General features: G+C 44.6%; 1 protein-coding gene across 2 annotated transcripts in view; it reads right to left on the reverse strand.

The window, feature by feature from the left end:
* Window positions 1-18,303, reverse strand: part of ATP6V0A4 (ATPase H+ transporting V0 subunit a4) — a 52,888-nt gene extending 34,585 nt beyond the window's left edge. The window contains exons 1-10 of one of the 2 annotated variants that reach the window (XM_021692893.1): window positions 18,170-18,303; window positions 17,203-17,281; window positions 16,834-16,928; window positions 12,983-13,108; window positions 12,432-12,526; window positions 11,238-11,364; window positions 8,538-8,620; window positions 7,133-7,226; window positions 4,077-4,289; window positions 525-675 (exon numbers count right to left, since the gene is read on the reverse strand). In XM_021692893.1, the coding sequence (XP_021548568.1) occupies window positions 525-675; window positions 4,077-4,289; window positions 7,133-7,226; window positions 8,538-8,620; window positions 11,238-11,364; window positions 12,432-12,526; window positions 12,983-13,108; window positions 16,834-16,928; window positions 17,203-17,281; window positions 18,170-18,286 (1,180 nt within the window). In that variant the 5' untranslated portion in view covers window positions 18,287-18,303. Of the gene's footprint in view, window positions 1-524; window positions 676-4,076; window positions 4,290-7,132; window positions 7,227-8,537; window positions 8,621-11,237; window positions 11,365-12,431; window positions 12,527-12,979; window positions 13,109-16,833; window positions 16,929-17,202; window positions 17,282-18,169 lie in introns of both variants that reach the window. The other variant, XM_044920247.1, reaches the window with a different exon arrangement.
* Window positions 18,304-20,365: the final 2,062 nt, after the last annotated feature.

Genomic DNA, 20,365 nt, shown 5'->3' on the forward strand with positions numbered 1-20,365 from the left:
CATGGAACACTACATCAAAAACTAATGATGTAATGTATGGTGATTAACATAACATAATAAAAAAAAAAAAAGAAGAAGATAGCAAGAAGGGAAAAATGAAGGGGGGGAATCAGAGGGAGAAACGAACCATGAGAGACTATAGACTCTGAGAAACAAACTGAGGGTCCTAGAGGGGAGGGGGGGTGGGGGGATGGGTTAGCCCGGTGATGGGCATTAAAGAGGGCATGTACTGAATGGAGCACTGGGTGTTATATGCAAACAATGAATCATGGAACACTACATCAAAAACTAATGATGTAATGTATGGTGATTAACATAATAATAAAAAAGGTAAAAAAAAATAAAAGAACAAATCGTTCACTAATCGCCATTTATGCAAGACAACGCAGGGCATCAGGAAGCCAAATAAGATTTTAGGGATCTCACAGTTTTCAACAATTCACCTCCTCTGCCACCCAAGGGGTCAATCTTACCCGCTTTTCATTTTTAAGCTTCCCCGTTATTCAATGCATCAGACCCTTTACCTGGGTTCATTTCCCGGTAACTGCCCACACCATAGGCATCTACAATATTCTGGAAGCCGGCTGTGAATTTATTGGTCCTGTTAAATGTGGGAGGAGCTGCTTTAGATTGCACTGCAGTCAGGATGGGGACCATGGAGGAGCCACTTAGTTCCTACAAAAAACATTGACAAAAATGCAAGGAAGAGAGCTTTGAGCTGGGTGTCAGCACATGGATCACAGTCCGATTTGCACCATCCCTTAAAGGTAAACTTGGAACAATTTCTTGACTTCTGTGAGACCCATGACCATATCTGTAAAAGTGAATACCTTCCTAATACTTATCTAGTTTATCCCAAAGGAAAGTCATCAAGCGAGTAGAGTTCTGGCCATTTCCATTCTCCTGCTCCTGCAAATGCACCTGTTGCGCTCAGTTCTGGGTTCTCTACTTTTCCTTTCTCTCTACTCACTCCCTCAAGAGTTTATCCACTTTCCTCATTCTGCCCCATTCTTTCAAATGGCCCTGACCCTCCTCCGAATTGCAATTCTGTTTTAACTGTCTGCCTGGGTTTTCAAACTGTCATGTCTCAGCAACCCCACAAAATCTAGGAGCCTAAAACCAAACTCATCAACTTGCCCCAAAGCCAGGTCCTCCTTTGGCCTCGCTTCAGCAGACTCCATTCTCCAGATCCCTGAACCTTTGGAATCATCAGACGTGTCCCTTTTCCTGGTTTAATCAATCAACCAATCACCAAATCTTCCTGCCTGTCCCTTTCAAATCCCTCTTCCTCTTGCTCCCATCCCCGAGCCTCGCTGTCCTCCTCTGTCTCTTTCCCTTCCATTTATCTTACACTCCAGACAGTGAAATCCTTTGATAAAATAAAACAAAGAGGACTGTGTCAGTCATGCTACCCTCCTACTCAAAAATCTTCAAAGGCTTATTACCAAAAGAGTGAAATCAAAACTCTTCAGTCTAGTAATCAAGACTTCTTTGCAATATTGACTTAGACTCCTTTCACACCTTCATCCCCACTACTTCTGCATGGAAACCAGCCGACTCCACACCAGCCATCTTACCCAGGTATGAACCATTCCCCAGGCTCACCCTCCAGGAACCTTCTGGTGGTTCCAAAGTCTAACAGCACTTACCATCTGCACACTCAGTGGGACCTAGCACCAGCCAAATGACTGCTCATCAATGCTCCTAACAACACCATGAGGTCGGTATCAACTACCTATCAAGCCCCACTTGACTGATGAGGAAATGAAGGTCCAGAGAGGTTAAGTAACTTCCCCTACGTCACACAGCAAGTGAAGGAGTTCCTTACTCTATTGTTATATATCTTCATGTGATCATGATCTCCTTAAAGACAAGGACTGTGGTGTTTTGTTTTGTTTTTAACATGGGCCCCAGCACCTGACATAACACCTGGCATAGAGTAAGTATTTTTTGCTTGTTCATGATGATGATAATGAAAGCTGACCCCTTACACTTCTCCCCTCACCTCCTACCCACACAGGGCCTTCTACTCCTATCTGGAAAAGACTTTTGTAATTTCAGAAGGCTGAAGAAACTGTAGAAACAGTCCGAAGTGGCCTTGTACAAGTCAGACCCCTTCGTGATGACAGGATGACCCCGTTCAGTTCAGATCCCGACATCAGGACACCTCCCCGATAGCTCTGCAGCCTCGTCCACACTGCACTGAAACGTTTCTAAAATGCAAACTGGATTGTGTCACTCTGGCATGAGAATAAAATCAGACCCCTTGGGTGCCTGGGTGGCTCAGTTGGTTAAGCGACTGCCTTCGGCTCAGGTCATGATCCCGGAGTCCCGGGATCGAGTCCCACATCGGGCTCCCTGCTCAGCGGGGAGTCTGCTTCTCCCTCTAACCCTACCCCCTCTTGCGCTCTCTCTCTCACTCTCTCTCTCAAATAAATAAATAAAATCTTTAAAAAAAAAAATCAGACCCCTTACACCACTAAAAGTCCTTCAGGACCATGCTGCAGCCTCTCCCTGATCTTCCTCCCGTTCTTTAAACTGGCTGCACCCTCTCTCCAGCCACTGGCCTTCAGGTGGGCCTGCACCACATGCCCCTCCCCACCACCGGTCACCTGCTCATTGACCCCTTCCATGGTTCCAGCTCAGGCTTCACTTCCTCCAGGAAGCACCCCAATCCTTCCTAATCTGAGTGACAAGCTCTTCTTAAGTGCCCCGTTAGGTCGTTACTGGACTATCACACGGGGACCTTCAAATCCTGCTTCCTGGCTCCAGGACCGTGGTCAAGTCACTTCCTACCTTCTGTGCCTCAGTTTCCTCATTGTACAAGGGGGATAAAGATAGGCCCTACCTCCTAGTCCAATCCCACCTCAAGGCCTTTCTTTCAGACCCTCCGGCCCGAAAGCTCCCCCTTCTACCCCACCGCCCGCTCCTGTTCCAAGCCACCTGCTCAGAGGGGCCTTTTCCAGTCACAGCCCTAGAATGGTATCGTAAGACCTAAAATTCCAAGCGCTGCCTTGACATCTTTGAGTCTCACAGGGCCCCAAAGGCCAAACCGTGAGGTCCTCTGCCCTCACCAGATTTGCACCCACCGAGCAGGAAAGGCTCCCCACCCAGCTAGCTCCCCCACAGGCCAGACCACCCTGCCTAGTCTTCCGCCTCCCTGCCACCCCAGAAATGTATTCAAATAAGCTCCTCTCGTCCTCCCCTGGAAACCAGGGCCCCTTCCTCTTATGGGAGCCCATAGCCCCAGCTGGCTCATTCTGCCCCCAAGTGCGAGCCCCAAGGACAACCCCCATGTGGCCCTGTACAGCCCTGTGTGTGTGTCCTCTTCCCCTGGGCTCTGAGCATATGTGACTAACCAACTGCTGTCAGTCTCGTGTGTCCGGGGGCAGCTGTTGTGTGTTTGGCCGTCTCGTACCGTTCCCTTCTTCACCAGCAGGGTGAATAGGTGATCAGAACAAAGCCTCCCTCCTCACCCCATCCTCCCCCATCCCTCACTCTACTGCCTGCTCACCACCATTGCTGCCTGAAATCACATTAGTGATGGATATGCTTACTATGTGTCTTCCTTTCTAGAAAGTCTGTCGGGAGCAGGGCTTTGCTCTGCCGCATAGCCCCAGATCTGTTCCTGGGGCCCAGTGACCATCTGGAGAGGCGAAGGATGAAGGCTGTGACCTTAACTGGGGTACAGAGTGCTGAGCACAGCTGTGGGCACACAATGAGCACAGGTGTCTGGTTATTTGTCTTTCCAGCCAGACTGTGACCTTCATGAGGGAAAGGACGGACCTACAGTCACACTGACTGGTATCTACCGTCACAACCAGCAGAGTGATTGGTACAGCAGTGCTCCACATGCACTTGCTGAAGATCAAAGAAATGTTGAATATTTGCGAAAAAAGGAGTTTCTAATAGCTGCCCGGCCCTGGATTAAGAACTGAAGATACAAAGATGAGGGAGACGGTCCTTGGGAAGTTCATGTGACGTGGGAGGCTGACGGCCTCCGAGCGCCTGACAGAGGCACTGCTGAGGCTGGAGGTGAGGCATCCGTCCCCTCCCCAGCTCCATCTGCCACTCACCATGCCTTGCTCCAATGCCCTCTTGATGCGCCCAGTGTCTGCCACCGGGAACCAGATCTCGGCGATGGCGCACTGCTGAGTGACGTCAATGTTGCACATGTTCAGGATGTGGTAAATGGCCTTCATCTTCTGCACTTTAACGGCCCAGGAGTGCCAGTTGGCAGCGGCTTCTTGCAGGAGGCGCTGACGGTGAGACTCTGTTTGTGTGATGACCTGGACGGGGAACAGCACACTGAGAAACAAGGAACACTCATGCAGGGCTCTGGCAATGTGGCAAAATGGAAGTCCGTCAGCCATCATGGCTTCTCCGGCTCTGGGCTCCCTCCTCTGGCCTGCAGCCCTTACCTGCCATCAACCCTCATGAGCAGTTTATCTTCCCTTGTAGAGGTTAAAACCCTTGGGCAAAGATTATATCTTCCCTTTCCTCTAAATTCCTTAGAGTACTATTGTCATGGATTGAACTGTGTCCCCAAAAAAAGACACGTTGAAGTCCTAACCCCTGGTAACTATGAATGTGACCTTATTTGGAAACATGGTCTTTGCCGACGTAATTAACATGAGGTCATACTGCAGTAGAGTGGGCCCTAACCAATATGACTGGTGTCCTTATAAGAAATTTGGACATCTAGGGGCTCCTGGGTGGCTCAGCCAGTTAAGCATCCGACTCTTGGTCTCAGCTCCAGTCTTGATCTCAGGGTTGTGAGTTGGAGCCCCATACTGGGCTCCACGCTGGGCGTGGAGCCTACTTTAAAAAAAAAAAAAAAAAGGTAGAAATTTGGACAACTAGAGATGCAGGGAAGAATGTCTTGTGTGAATTAGGCAGAGACTGGACTGAAATATCTACAAACCAAGGAACACCAAGGATTGCCGACAACCACCAGACGCTAGGGAGAGGTCTTATTCTATTCAGGCTGCTATCATACAACACCATACTGGGTGGCTTAAACAACAAAAATTAATTGTTCACAGTTCTGGAAGCTGGAAGTCTGAGATCAGGGTCTACCATCATGGTTAGGTAAGGATTATCTTTTGGGTTGCCGACTTCAAATTCTATCCTCACATGATAGAAGGGGCAAGCAAGCTCTCTGGGGCCTCTTTTATAAGGGGAGTGGGGGGCTCAGGCTCTCCATTCAGGAGAGCTCCACCCTCATGACCTCATCAATTCCCAAAGGCCCTGCCTCTGAATACCATCACCTTGGACATTAGGTTTTCAACATATGAGTTTGGGGGTGGGGGCAACACACATTAGGACCATAGCAGAACAAGTGAGGAAGGATCCCTTCCTAGAGGCTTCAGAGGAAGCCTGGCTCAGCTGACACCTGGATTTCAGACTTCAAGCCTCCAGAACTGTGAGAAAATAAATTTCTGTGTTTTAAGCACCCCCAGTTTATGGTCATTTGTTATAGCAGCCCTGGGAAATTAATACATCTATCAAAATGCTTTACATATGTAATGTCTTCAATAAATGACCAGTGAATTAATGAAGGAGGGAATGGACAATTTTGCCCACAGAGAATTTATTTAATGGGATTCGTTTTTGTTCAGGGCTACCAGAGTGTACCCGTCTCAGCAACCTTCACCGGTGGCTCCCCAGGTCAGACTAAACAGGAACATAAGTTTGGAATAACTTCTTTTCCTCATGAAGCTTTCATAAAATCTAGTATGGAATGTTTGGGGAAAGTAGTTGAAGGGTAATTGCGTCAGGGAAACACAATCTCCTTGACAAGTGACAAGGAAGTAATAGAGGGGATTAAAGAAATTAAGCACATTTTTCTAGGAGGGCAAAGATGTCTCTTATTCTAAGCGTCTCGCAACACAAACACACTCACATACCACATTTCTAAATCACTCCCTGAGGATCCAGAATTGTGCTAACAACGGATTTCAGCAGCCACGAAAATTTTAAATTTAATTAAAATTAATTAAAAATAAAAACTCAGGGGGCATCTGGGTGGCCCAGTCAGTTAAACATCTGACTCTTGATTTTGGCTCAGGTCATGATCTCAGGGTTGTGAGATTGAGCCCTGCATCAGGCTCTGCACTGGGCATGAAGCCTGCTTAAGATTTTCTTTCTCCCTCTCCCTTTGCCCCTCCCCACCTCTAAAAAAATTAAAAATAAAATAAAATAAAATAAAATAAAATAAAGATTCATGGGCGCCTGGGTGGCTCAGTTGGTTAGGCGACTGCCTTCGGCTCAGGTCATGATCCTGGAGTCCCAGGATCGAGTCCCACATCAGGCTCCCTGCTCAGCAGGGAGTCTGCTTCTCCCTCTGACCCTCCTCCCTCTCATGCTCTCTGTCTCTCATTCTCTCTCTCGCAAAAAATAAAATCTTAAAAAAAATAAAATAAAAATTCAGTTCTTCAGTTGCACTAGCCACGTTTCAAGGGCTCTGTGGTTACGTGCGGCTCGTGGCCACAGCATGGTGCTTGCAGGTTAGATAACATGTCCACAGAAAGTTCTATAGGACAGTGCTCATCTGGAAGAAGCAATGTGATGCAGGCCCAGCTGCTTTTAGTGGATTCCTTTCAAAGCTTATTGAAGCAAGTGTTCCAATCACATGAGTGTTGAGTGCCAACCTGGATGACAACTCACTTTACAAGAGGCTATGAATTTGGGGTGTGTTCACATGGTGAAACTAGACTCACTCACTGTTTTTACAGAAGTAATTGATCCACTCAAACAACTGGGTGAGTCAATGGAAAAAGAATCAGTCAGACTGGTTGTTCAACTTAACTGGCTAGTTAGTTGTATCCCAGATGTGGCCCAGGCCGGGCTCACAATAAAGGGCTCCTTCTATCCGACTGGGCTGGCCACCCAAAGCTGACTGGGGCTCAAGCCCAGGTAGAGCCATACTGATATTCAGAATCACCACCTCCAGCTTACTGGACACCGTGCTCTGATTATGAAATCTTCCGTCATGATCGTTGGGAGAGCATAGTTAACATTCCAGCTGGCCTGAAGGCGAGGGCACTGGGTCACAGCACTTAAATGGAAATGGCAAAAGTAGCCCCTCGGCAGCCCCCAGTCAGGTCACGCGCCTCAACTACTCACTCACGGTGATTAAATCTTCCAGCTTCGCGTTGACGCCGGCCAGCATCTCTCTGCGCTCCCCCAAAGGCTCTGGGCAGGGGTAGATGGTGGCTCGAAACCTGTGTTTCAGACATTCCAAAGGTCACAGGGGGTTACCATGGAAAAGCCTGCCAAAACGTCCCCTTCTGCCAAAGCCATCACTTGCTGACTTTGGTTAGATGACCACCTTTTTCTAGAATAACCATCTTGGGGCACCTGGGTAGCTCAGTCGTTAAGCGTCTGCCTTCGGCTCAGGTCATGATCCCAGGGTCCTGGGATCGAGCCCCGCATCGGGCTCCCTGCTCGGCGGGAAGCCTGCTTTCTCCCTCTCCCACTCCCTCTGCTTGTGTTCCCTCTCTTGCTGTGTCTCTCTCTGTCAAATAAATAAATAAAATCTTTAAAAAAAAAAATAGAATAACTGTCTCTTTGGCAGTCGGAAAATGAGTCCCAGTTCTAAGGGTTCCTGATGCATTGCTCGCTACTATTTAAATTCAAGCTATGATTCTATTCAATGAATGAGCTTCACTCAAACCAAAGAACCTGTGAGCTTTTAGGTAAATAAGACTACGGCTCGACTTGTCTCTTCTCCCTAGAATCTATTAATGTAATAACATCTTTCTCTACTGAATAATTTCTTTTTTTTTTTTTAAGATTTTATTTATTTATTTGACAGAGAGAGACATAGCGAGAGCAGGAACACAAGCAGGGGGAGTGGGAGAGGGAGAAGCAGGCTTCCCGCCCAGCAGGGAGCCCGATGTGGGACTCGATCCCAGGACCCTGGGATCATGACCTGAGCCGAAGGCAGACGCTTAACGACTGAGCCACCCAGGCGCCCCTCTACTGAATAATTTCTGCTGGAGTAAATCGATTCTGTAAAATCAGAAACAGCTCAGCATGAGGTGTGCCTACTTCTTAGCGGCTGATAAAGGGTGTGAGAAGGAATACACGGACTTGGTTATGATGCCTACTTTCTGTTACCTTGACTTTTGCTTACTCAAGTCCTCTCTGCTCCTATTCCCACAGCTCTTAAGGATCAGTCGCATTTTTAACACTATCTAGTCAAATGCGGGAAAGTTGTTCTAAAATCCTAAGGGACCTCAAAGAAACCTCCAGTCAAGAGTACTTTGTCTCGGGATGCCTGGGTGGCTCAGTCGGTTAAGCGTCTGCCTTCGGCTCGGGTCATGATCCCAGGGTCCTGGGATCGAGTCCCGCATCAGGCTCCCTGCTCCGCGGGGAGCCTGCTTCTCCCTCTCCCTCTGTCTCTCTCTCTGTCTCTCATGAATAAATAAATAAAATCTTTAAAAAAAAAAAAAAGAGTACTTTGTCTCACACACCTCCTCACCTAATCGTGACCCAAATCACTGATGAAAGAGCCATGAACAGCCTCTTACCCTTCACAGATCCTCTTGATTTTCTGTCTGAGTTGCTCTCCTTGATAAAATATGATGAATATGTTCTTTTTAATTTCTTCTTTCTGGAAAATCACAACAGTAAAAACTATATATTTTTATATATATATATAAATATATATTATATATTATCCATAATATAAATAATTTACACAATAATACATAATTTTATATATATATATATAAAATTTTTTCTTTTTGGTTATAATGTAATAGAAATGTAAAATCCTGTTTTTAGATTTAAAAAAATTTTTTTAAATTATAACTGGAGGGGCGCCTGGCTGGCTCACTTGGTAGAGCATGTGACTCTTGACCTCGGGTTATGAGTTCAAGCCCCATGTTGGATAGAGAGATTATTTAACAAAATCTTAAAAAAAAAATTACAGCTGGAAAACTTCAGCTTTTCCCAGTTGATCTAAGTTTGTAATTCTTTATGGTTGAGGGCAAGGCCACTGAGAGAGGCCAAGGCAGCCTTAAAGCAATAACCCTAATACTGGATATACCAGCCAGACCACAGCTGAGCCTGTATTCACCTCTAACGCTATACTTAAGAGGTGGGTTTATAAACAAGAAACCATGCAGAAGAGAGGAACCAGGTTATTATAAGGCTTAAAATGAAAGTAGCAGACCTAGCTCACCAGAGTTAACTCACATACAATATTTACATTTCAAGGGTGAGTGGGTGTTTGATGTTTAACAAAGGTAAAGCCATGTCTAATTTTTGACTCACTGTATGTCCATAGGAACACTGATTAAAATGTAATTCTCAAGTCCAAGTGTGACAATTCACAAGAAAGAATACATATTTCACAAGCATGTATGAAAGTGCTCAAGCAAAGCAATGTGCTGTTTTACTCTTATTTAATTCGGGGCAGAGGGGGGTAAAGGCAAAATAATGAAATCCATCGTTGGAAAAGTTATAACCAATCCAGTGCACTCACCATATGCCACTCAGGGCTCTGGAATCAGGTATGGCCCCACTGAAAAGCCCTTTGTCAGGAGCCACCAAGTGTCATGAAAATGCCCACCCCCTTTAAGCCAGTAATCCTATTTCCTTGAATTTATATCAAGGAAGTAATTCAAAAGGAAATAACAATGACATGCATGAAGATGGTCATCATAGTGTCTGTATTCTGGAGAAAAACTGGAAACAAAGTCCATAAGTAGATAGATAATGTCATATCAACTCATTGGAAATTTTCTGCATCAATTGAAAAGAAGATAAAAATGAATCGTCATTTTGGCAACTGCTCATGGGAGCCGGGGAGGGCTATTTAGGATTTGGGGGGCTACCTGCTTTACATTATCTCCAAAGGCTCCTTTGCCCAAGGACCCCTGGTCCTTTTCTGAATCTCTCAGGTCCTCCTGTCCCTGGATCCACCAGAACCAGTAATCCACTCTGATCTCATGTCATCTGCTCAGTGACCTTCTATATCAACAGGTGAATGTCATCTTTTCCCAGATGCCTACTTTATACTCTATCACCATAACTATTACATGTCAAAACATGGTTGTGGAAAGTGATGATTCAACATCAATTTTTAAAATAATATCTATAAGGGACACATACTGATAACAGGGGGAAATTGTATTCTCCAAGATCAAGAGAAGACCAAAAAAAAAAAAAAAAAGATTCCACGCTTATTACTACAACCTGCTTCTGGCTTACGGACGAGAGAGAAAGAGCACAAGAGAAAAAATAAGCTTTCTTCCTATTTTAAATTTCACTTAACTCTGAAATTATTTTCCATGAGATAAAACCTCAAATTAATTTTTTTTTCACCTCTACTCTGGAAAAGATTAGGACACTTAGAAATAAGCGCAACTTGGAATTAAAAAGTAAGCAGCTTGAAATGCTGACTGGACGGGCAGAGAAGGCCAACATTACAGAATTAATAGCAGTAAGTGCGGGGTACTCAGTGAAGAGTCCTCTCAAAATCCTTGTTGGAAGCGGGCGGTCCACTGACTCCGAGCATCAGCACAGCTGGTCAAAAAGGCAGAATCGGGGCGGGGGGGTGGGGCGCCTGGGTGGCTCAGTCATTAAGCGTCTGCCTTTGGCTCAGGTCATGATCCGTCCCGGGGTCCCGGGATGGAGTCCCACATCAGGCTCCCTGCTCGGCGGGAAGCCTGCTTCTCCCTCTCCCACTCCCCCTGCTTGTGTTCCCTCTCTTGCTGTGTCTCTGTCAAATAAATAAATAAAATCTTAAAAAAAAAAAAAATGCAGAATCGGAGGCCCCGCCCCCACCCCACTGCATCAGCATCTGCATTTTAACAGGATGCCCAGGTCACTCCTGCTCAGGTGCACACTGAAGCTTGGGGCGCACTGACCCAGCCCAGTTCTTAGCTCCTGGTGAGGAAGACCCAGCTGCCGCCCCCCGAGGCGGGAGCACTGCTAAGTTTCCAGGACCTGGTATAGCTGGGTCTTGGAAGCATGAATAGTTGTGGGGTGTTAACAACAATCAGTCCTTGAATTGACCTTTTTGTAGGAATTTTTTTTTTTTTTTTTTTTTTTTTTTACAAAGTGGGGGAAGAGAAAAGCCAGGAGAAAGAAAGGCAGTGGCTTTTAGCTTCACAGAACTGAAGACCCACGGCTTCAGAGAACCGCCCCCCCCACCCCCGCCAGCCCCCGGCGAGGGCCCCGGGAAACTGAGGACAGAGCTCTCCACAGCCCGCGACACCCACCGTGACGGGATCCTCCAGAGTCGTGTCCACCTCACTGAACTTCAGGTAGATGTTCCCTCGGCACACTCTCCACAGCAGCCTCTCAAAGGACGCCATCCGCTCCCTGTTGATCACCCCGGCGGTGAACCTGGGCAGTCACACGGGGAGACGTTGCTGAGGCCCAGGGAGCGGGGTGCAGGGAGAAGCCCCGCAGGACCTGAGGACGCGCCAGCACCAGACGGAGGCCCGCTTCCCCCTGAGCACGAGGAGGACTCACTAGCTGGCAGAGGTCCCGAGGCCACTCGGCAGCCCAGCCCCTACTTGCCCCAAGTCCCTTTTGGCCTCCTGTTTCCTCCGATGTATTGAGACTTCCTTAGTCACCCCGATACTACATAGTCACTTACTTGCAATTAGCAATATGATAGCCCGCCATTATGGCATGGTAGCTAAAGAAAGGAACTGTTCCAACTGTTCAGCAATGGGCTCTATGCATTTTTATAAATAATGTGCTAGAAGTGAAACAGACATACTCATTTCCATTTATCTCTACTTTTAAAATCATCCCTGTGTCTAGATAATTTCCAATTGAAACTTTTTCTATTAATTTTAAAATGGTTACTTTCATTGGTCTTTCACTTTAAACGTGCGCTGAGCCTGTGTTACCTTCTGATCAAATGTTTTCAATGCATACACATCAATTTTACTTGGACACTGAATGAAATCCCACTGTTTTGAATCACCATGCATTTTAATACCACATTACTCCTTCTTGTGGATGATGTGATCATATGACTACCTCATTGCTAATTGCACTTCAAACAGCAAATTTCAAATCTATTTTATTGCCAAAGCAGTATTTCCAAGATAAGGAAGCAGGGAACAGTTGAGAAAACGCATCTAAACAATTCTCGCCACATCCTCCCCCTGCAGGAACAATATAAACATTATATTCTTCAGGCTCCCAGAATGCTAGTTTCACCATTAACAAGAAGGTAACACTACCTCCCACTCCACCAACCTGAAGAGGTTACTCTTGGGTTTATTACAGTGTGGAGGTCTATATTCATGTGAAATAGCCCTCATTCCAGTTTCTGGTTCATTCATTCATTCACTCACTCACTCACTCAGACCCTCTGGGAAATCTATCACATTCCAGGCACTGAACTGTGGACCAGAAACCCATCTACATGTAACTTTCAGAGCAGTTACACTAACCCCAGTTTTCCAGTCACACAGGCAGGTGTCGCTCTTAACTCCAGGAGACCCGAAGTGTCTTCCATAAAGAAATCATCAGCGAGGTTGGTTTCTGTCTGAAAGTCAAAGAACTACTGCTTTCTCTTAAACATATTTAGACGACCTTCAAAGCTCCCTCCACCTCAAAGGTTTGTCTATTTTTAACGAAACTTTAGTTTTCCACAAATAGTTAAGAGAATTCAAAAAGTCGAGTGCTCCTTGCCAGATCAAAAACTTCCCCCAGTCTTTTACTACCGAAATCCCAAATCTGCCCAAACTCACTGTTGTGCTTTGTTCTCACTTCCATCTGCGTGTTTAGGGCACATACTTTCCAAAGAGCATCATAATATCTTTGTGTTTAGTTCAGATTGGCACCACGTTTCCCCCGGAATACCCTCCCCACTCACTAATGACCTCGGCATGGGACAGAAACAAGCGTGATTTATGCATACTCCAAACCAGCCAGTTTTCAAAATGGAAACTTGAGGCTCTGGGGGAAAGGTCCCTTTAATAAAGAGTCCCCAGATAACAACCTCAAAGAAATCTTGGGTTTTCTTCAGCAGATGTTTGAGTTCAGTCAGTTCTAGAAAGCTTTTCTTCAAAGCCTGCTGGTTCTGGTTGGCTTCCTGTAATTCCTCTTCCAGTTTTTCTAGAAGAGTCTATGAAGAATGGAAAAAGAAGGGAAAGCAGGCAGACAGTGCTGTGATATTCACTGTACATTAACCACTACAAATAACTAAATATCAAAGAAGAATTCAGTGTATCATAATATAGCCAGAAGTTGAGTGGCATGTTCAGTCCAACTCAAAATGAATAGAGCTATAAACTAGATCCATTTTCATCAAATAGGATTATAAAACACTCTGCAGGGATGGAAATTAGCTTCCTGAAGAAGCCAAGGCATTTCAGCAAATTGCATGTCTCTCCCCCATTTAAAACACGAAAAAAGGGAAGCTGGAGTGAATTTACATGTTGAGAATTCCTTCTGCCCCAAACACACTGCAATGATGAAATATAACAAGAGGAATCGCTAGTTCTGGGTTGGAATCTGGAGAACCAGGTACAAGCAAGTAAAAAAGGCTATATAGAGAACTGTGAGCACAACACGCAAGAAGACAAAAACAAAGAAAAAAAACAATCTTCCTTCCAAAATGAGCATACAAAATGAGTAAGTCTCAAGAAGAAATCTAATGATAAGAAAAATCAGGGGCGCCTGGGTGGCTCAGTTGTTAAGCATCTGCCTTTGGCTCAGGTCATGATCCCAGGTAAAAATCAGGGGCGCCTGGGTGGCTCAGTTGTTAAGCGTCTGCCTTTGGCTCAGGTCATGATCCCAGGGTCCTGGGATTGAGCCCCACATCAGGCTCCCTACTCGGCGGGAAGCCTGCTTCTCCTTCTCCCACTCCCCCTGCTCATGCTCTCTCTCGCTATATCGCTCTCTGTCAAATAAATAAATAAAATCTTTTTTAAAAATTAAAAAAAAAAGAAAAAGAAAAATCACCAACAAAATCAACAATCAGAACACAAATTCACATTGGGTGAAATTATTTTTATGGATTAGTCTGAAAAAGAGTTTAAGGCTTTTTTTTTAGAATGCTCAAAGAGATAAGTGAAGGCATTGCTTACACACACACACACAAACCAAAAAATTATTAAACCAACATGCCCTAAAATGAAAGAAAAGGTAAATATAAAAGGGGAACAATTAAGAAATCTTGGAAATGTAAAATATAGGTATTGAAATTCAAAATCTAATAGGTGAAGATCAACTCTTTATTGGACACAATTCATGAATGCACTACTAAGATTTGGTATAGAATGAAAGCTCATTTCTCATTTATCCAAATGTCCACCCACAGTAGAATGGATAAAGTTCCATAAAGTATGGAACATGCAATAAAAGAACACTACCCATCAGTGAAAACAAATTAATTTCAGAAACATGAAACAATACGGTGTCTTAAAAAATAAAATGATGTAAGAAAACAGCAAGTTGCAAAAGAAGAAACATGATGATTTCATTTATATAAAGCTAAAATGTGCAAAGCTAAATCATATGCTATTTAAAAGACTAAATATGTGATAAAACAATGAAGAAACCAGGCAAAGAAAAATACAAAATTCAGGACAGGATTATCTCAAGGGAGGAGCGGAAGGACGGGGGGCACACAGAAGGCTTTTAAGAGCATCACTGTGGTCATCTTTTATGTCTTACAGAGTGATGGCACTTGGTGTTTGCTATATCATTATTCTTTCCACCTTACACATATTTTCTAAAAATTCTACTGTACCAATTCAATATTTAACAAAAACAATTGCCAGTAAATCAGCAACCACATATCTGAAAATGGATTAAGATCATCTATTAAAAAACAGAGATTATCATGCTAGATTTCTTTTAATCTACCTGAGGGACACCCTTACCAAAAAGATTTTAAAAATAAACAGTAAAACAAAGATATCCATGCAAATATTAGTTACCTTCCCCCACCACCCTCAAAAGCATATTAGTATCAGACAAAATTGAATTTTTAACATTTCTTATGATGGAAAATTTTACATATGTTAGATGGAGAGAACTGCACCATGAACCCCACATACATATCAACCAACTTCAATTGCATCCCATGCCCTCCCCTCCCAGAGGTAATCACCACCCTAAATTTTGAACACTAACTACAGTGGCACAAAAGTGGGGGAAAAAAATGAAATCCCCATTTCTTAACCATTTGCTCTATCCACTTAATGATTCTGTTAAAAATAATGCTGCTTTTAAAAATATTTTGGAGAATCATGCATCATTTAAGAAACAGTTTACAATATGATAGTAAATGCATAGAAAATTATAATGTAGGGCGCCTGGGTGGCTCAGTCGTTAAGCGTCTGCCTTCGGCTCAGGTCATGATCCCGGGGTCCCGGGATCAAGTCCCGCATCGGGCTCCCTGCTCAGCGGGAAGCCTGCTTCTCCCTCTCCCACTCCCCCTGCTTGTGTTCCTGCTCTCGCTGTCTCTCTCTCTGTCAAATAAATAAAATCTTTAAAAATAAATAAATAAAATAAAATAATAATGTAGACTATGGACATGTAATTACGTAAAAATATAGCTGATAAGGATAAAACCTGAAAATAGAAAAGGCAGTTTTTGCTGAAATGGTGGATTTGTGGATAGATTTTTTTTTTAATTAATACTTTCCCTAGGATTGTTATGAAAGCCTCTTTAGAAATTCTGCATGCCAAGGGCCCAAAGCCAATTGTTTACTCTTGCCAGAAGGATTCCCCTCCCTAGGAATGCTGGAGGAACACTCAACTCACTGCCAGATCAGTTGAATCAGTCTGTCCCCTTGACCAATGGTTAGACAGATATTGCCACTCAGAAGCTCATGTTGTTCTAATTTCATCTTTATAATAAATAATATCCAGGGGTGCCTGGGTGGCTCAGTCAGTTAAGTGTCTGACTCTTGGTTTCAGCTCAGGTCATGATCTCAGGGTCATGGGATCAAGCCCTGCATCTGGCTCCACACTCAGCACAGAGTCTGCTTAAGACTCTCCCTCTCCCTCTCCCCCCTCCCCCCCAGCTCTCTCTCTCTCTCTCTCTCCCTCTCTAAAAAAAATAAATAAATCTTTAAAAACAACAATAAATAATATCTAAAAGGAAAATACTGAGTAAGGACTGTTGGCACACATCTGATTGTGCCTTATCTAACTGGTTATTACTACGAATGTATGAGAGTGTAGAGTTTCAAAACCAACCAATCAGCCAATACCAAACTCATTTAGATGCATTGATTTTTTTCTTCTTTTTTCTTTCTTTCTTCTTCTTTTTTTTTTGTGGGGGGGGATGCACTGATTTTTTTTTTTTTAAGGTACTGTCTGAAACATACAACCAACACAACTTCTCCCAAAATATCCAGGATTTAGTATGACAGGATCCAAAATATTTTCCAGGGGAGTTGCCAGTCTCATATCTCTGTCAGAGTATCTTTATTTATACCACTAACAGCTTCAAAAATTTCAAGAATTTTAAGTTATCTTAAAAGAAAAAAACAAACAAACCCAGCCAGAGATAAGGCTCGGGCAGTGAAGCTCCCCTACCTTCCCACCTCCTTTAGTGGGCCCTTCCTCTTCTGAGGATAAAATATCCAATTTTTTAAAATCAAGATCTGCAGGGCCTTCCAGGATCTGGCTCTGCCTATCTTTTGACATTCTCTCCCACCACCTCACCCCTCCCTCCTTCCTCCACTATCTCCTCTATAAGCTTCTAGAGGGCACAGCCAGGTTTTGTTTCTAAGGTACCTTGCGCATGGCGGGCACTCAGTGTTCTATAAAAGGAAGTAGAGAGAAAAAGAAAGATGGAGGGCCACCCGCTATCATGTCCTTGGCTCAACATACCTCCAGCATAATCATTTCCCGTGGAAGAGGGGTCGGTGGGGGCCTCTCTGGCAATTGAGGCACAATCTCATTTTGCATCTCATCTTCCAGGAAACCTGTGGGATGAAACCCCACCAGAGATCCCAAGGTGATTGTGTTTTCTCCCCTAAGAAATGGATCCAAGCAGACAGCCGACTTTCAGCCGGCTAGCTGCCTAAATTGCCCCCAGGACCTGCCACAGCATCTGGATCCCAACTCTCACTGCCCCACTTTGTCTCTAGAACACTTTGTCCCTATACAAATAGGGACATGTTTGTTATAATCCAGTCCTGCAAACCACTTACCTCCCCACCAGTTCACATTTAGACAGTAAACAGAAAATTGGCTTACGGAGGATTCTCTCCAGTGACTCACACCTTCTGACTTCATTCACAAATTTCCTTTGGAAGCTGTTCACATTCACATTTAACTAGAGTGGGGAGAAACCACAAGACACACATTGGTATCAACAGCCACCAACGTATTCCTTTTGGGGTTTTTTTGTTGTTGTTGTGTTTTTTCTGTTCTGTTTTGTTTTTTTTTAATGCTGGAAAATGTTGCTGGAATCATTTTAGGAAGAGATATTTCCATGCACAAGACGTGAGTTACAGGCAAAAACCTTGCTATTCTTACACATAATCCCCCAAATGCAATTTGGCATCCTGCCCAATAAATGTCACTGAGGAATAGCCTCACATCAGGTCCTAGGAACTAAGGACGCAAAGAACAAGACATGATCCTTCCCTGCAGGAGCTTAGTTTTGGTCATGATCTTGGTGAGGAAGTAAAGGGGTAAAGAGTCCAATTTTCTAAATCAGATTCAAAAAAGCTTGGTAAGGAAACCACCTCTGGGAAATGATACCCCAACATCACACTCAAGACTGTCTCACCCTAGAATATCATCACAGAGAGACTGTGCACCCCACGATACTTTGTCCTCAGACTGACTAATTAGGAAGCATTGATTTCTGTCCTCAGAATAAGGTTTGGTAATCTACATGCCCATTGGAGATATCTAATTCTTGGAAGATACTACTTAGGAAAGAAAGTCTAATGCCATCTAACAAGTATTGACTGTACTAGAGCTTCAAAACATTCCTATACAGGGGATACATATGGAGGAAAGGAGAACAGGTTTGCAAGTCACTTGCTCAGTGTTATCACAAATCTTAGCCAGAACAACTAGAACCACATGGAATTCCATCTATCCCAGCTCAGGGCTCTTCTCCCTGCACGTAGTTCACTACCAAGAAGTGGTGTGAAAGAGATGTCTACTCCCACCCCACCTTCCTCTGGCCTTCCAAGAATGCAGCACCTACATCTTTGAACTGAACCAATCCAAGCTCCCCAAGCTCAGCCACACAGCAATATGCAGCCTCCACCTGGAGGAACAGTTGGGACAAACACATCTCCTCACTGCGAAACACGGACGCCATCTTGACACAGCCTTGGTCTGCAGGAGACAAAGATATTGGAGAGAGTAAGGGTGTAGAAACCTTCGGATCAAAACTGGCTTTAGTTGCACTATATTAATATCCAACATGAAAAAAAATCCAACAGGAATGGCTCTTAATTTTCGAAATATAAACAAAAACAAGATAGCACTTTTCACCACCTATTGGATTGGCGAAAGATTAAAAAATATGATTACAAACTCCTGTTGTAGATGGTGTGAGAGAGCAGGCATTTTCATACACTTAGTAGTTGAAGTCTAAATTTGTACAGCTTTTTTGGAGAGGAATTTGTCAGTGTCTATCAAATTTTATATTACTCATACCCATGACCTCAGATTTCTGCTGCTCTTCATCCAGACAAACTTGGAGAGGTATGGGAAAATAGATGCACAAAGATGTTTCTGATAACATTGTATACAATAATTGTAATAAACGGATCTAACCCAGATATCCATCAACAGGAAAGTGATTAAGCTGACCTCCAGAACCCCGTGCAGCCAGCCAGAATGAAATAAATCTGTATGTCCTCTATAGGGAAAAAGGGTATTCATGTAGAATCCATTCCCATCAAAGACCCTCTGGACTGCTCTACCACTGCCAAGCCAAATTGCTTGCCCCAAAGACCAACCTTCTGGAATAACTACCACACCTCCAGAATGGGCCCCCTTTTCTCATTTCATTTTATAATGTGTACAGTAGCTATTGTTTGCCAGACACTGGGTTTACCCCTCCTCTGCTTTAAGTCTTCCATCATCTCTATTTCTTATAAAATATGAGATTTGTCCAACAAAAGGCTGCAGCGTGTCTGGCCTCTGCCGTCCCCTCCAGCTTCACCTCTCTTCACATTGCTCTCCAGACACACGGAATTTCTCCCAGAGCTCCCTCCTGCCTCAGGACCTTTGTCCATGCTTTCCCCTAGATCTGGAACCTCACTCTCTTCCTTCCCTCGCCCCCCAGTATCCCACACACCCAACATAATCCTGTCATTGGAGCCTCAGTGTCAGGAACCTCTTCCTCCATAAGCCCTTCCAGACCACCACCAACACCAGGTGAACCAAGTACTCCCTGAACAGAAGTCACTGGCAATTACTTGTTTAATGTCTGTGTTGCCCACTGGCCAGTAAATTCCATGAGGTTAGAACTATGTCATGTTTTCCATTCTATCACCAGTCTAGCTCGACCACAAAGCAGGTGCTCAGAAGGTATTTCCCAATTAATTGACTAGAGCCCAAACTTCATCCCTCCCTCCAGAATGCCTGGCCTGATCCTCCATTTTTTGCCTTTTGACACCTAGATGAATCAAAACTTTTCATACTACCCTGTCTGGTAAATAAGGCAATGTTTTCATAAAAGAGAGACACACACCACTAGCAGCAAGCAGACCAAGAACGTAGGGTGAAAAGCCTTCTTACCCCAGCTTTGCCCCAGCAGGTCCTGGACAGGTATCTGCAGTAGGGCGAGAGCTAAGGCTCCCGCGCTTCCTCAGCCCAGCCCCCCAAGCAGGTGTTTGGTCAGGGCTTGTGAGTGGCAGGCCAGGACCAGCCTGGCTTGGGGATTCCTCAGGTGGCTTCCCTGCGGCCACGAGCCCCTCCCCGTACTTCTCCTCCCTAGGTGCCTGCAGAGCCCAGAGGCAGCCCTGTTGTATCAACACTGGCCTGTAGTGAGGACAAACTTGCCTCACTGGCCAGCCCTGCTCAAACCCCCTCCCTCCCCCAGCCACTTGTTCCCGGGGCCACGACTTTGGGGCCCCACCAGGAAGCAGTGACTTTTTTCTCTAAGGAAAGTAACTTACCCTGCAGCGAGCAGAAGTTTTGGAAGAGGTTTCTAGAGGCCTTTGAAGGGCCCTAGAGACAACTTTCCAGCGTGTCTATGAAGCACACCGAACCCTCCTTGTCACTGTAAAAATGAAATCGTTCTGGAAATGAAAAAAAATATCATGCCCACCATCCTAACAACAGCTATCTTCAAAAACACTTTACTTCCAAAAGAGAATACACCGATGAATAGTCGGTAGCTAAAAGTCAGCTTCTGACGTGACCCAGGTAAAAAGAGACAGGGCCA

Source organism: Neomonachus schauinslandi, chromosome 12, assembly GCF_002201575.2.
Source record: "Neomonachus schauinslandi chromosome 12, ASM220157v2, whole genome shotgun sequence".
Taxonomy (NCBI): Eukaryota; Metazoa; Chordata; class Mammalia; order Carnivora; family Phocidae; genus Neomonachus; species Neomonachus schauinslandi.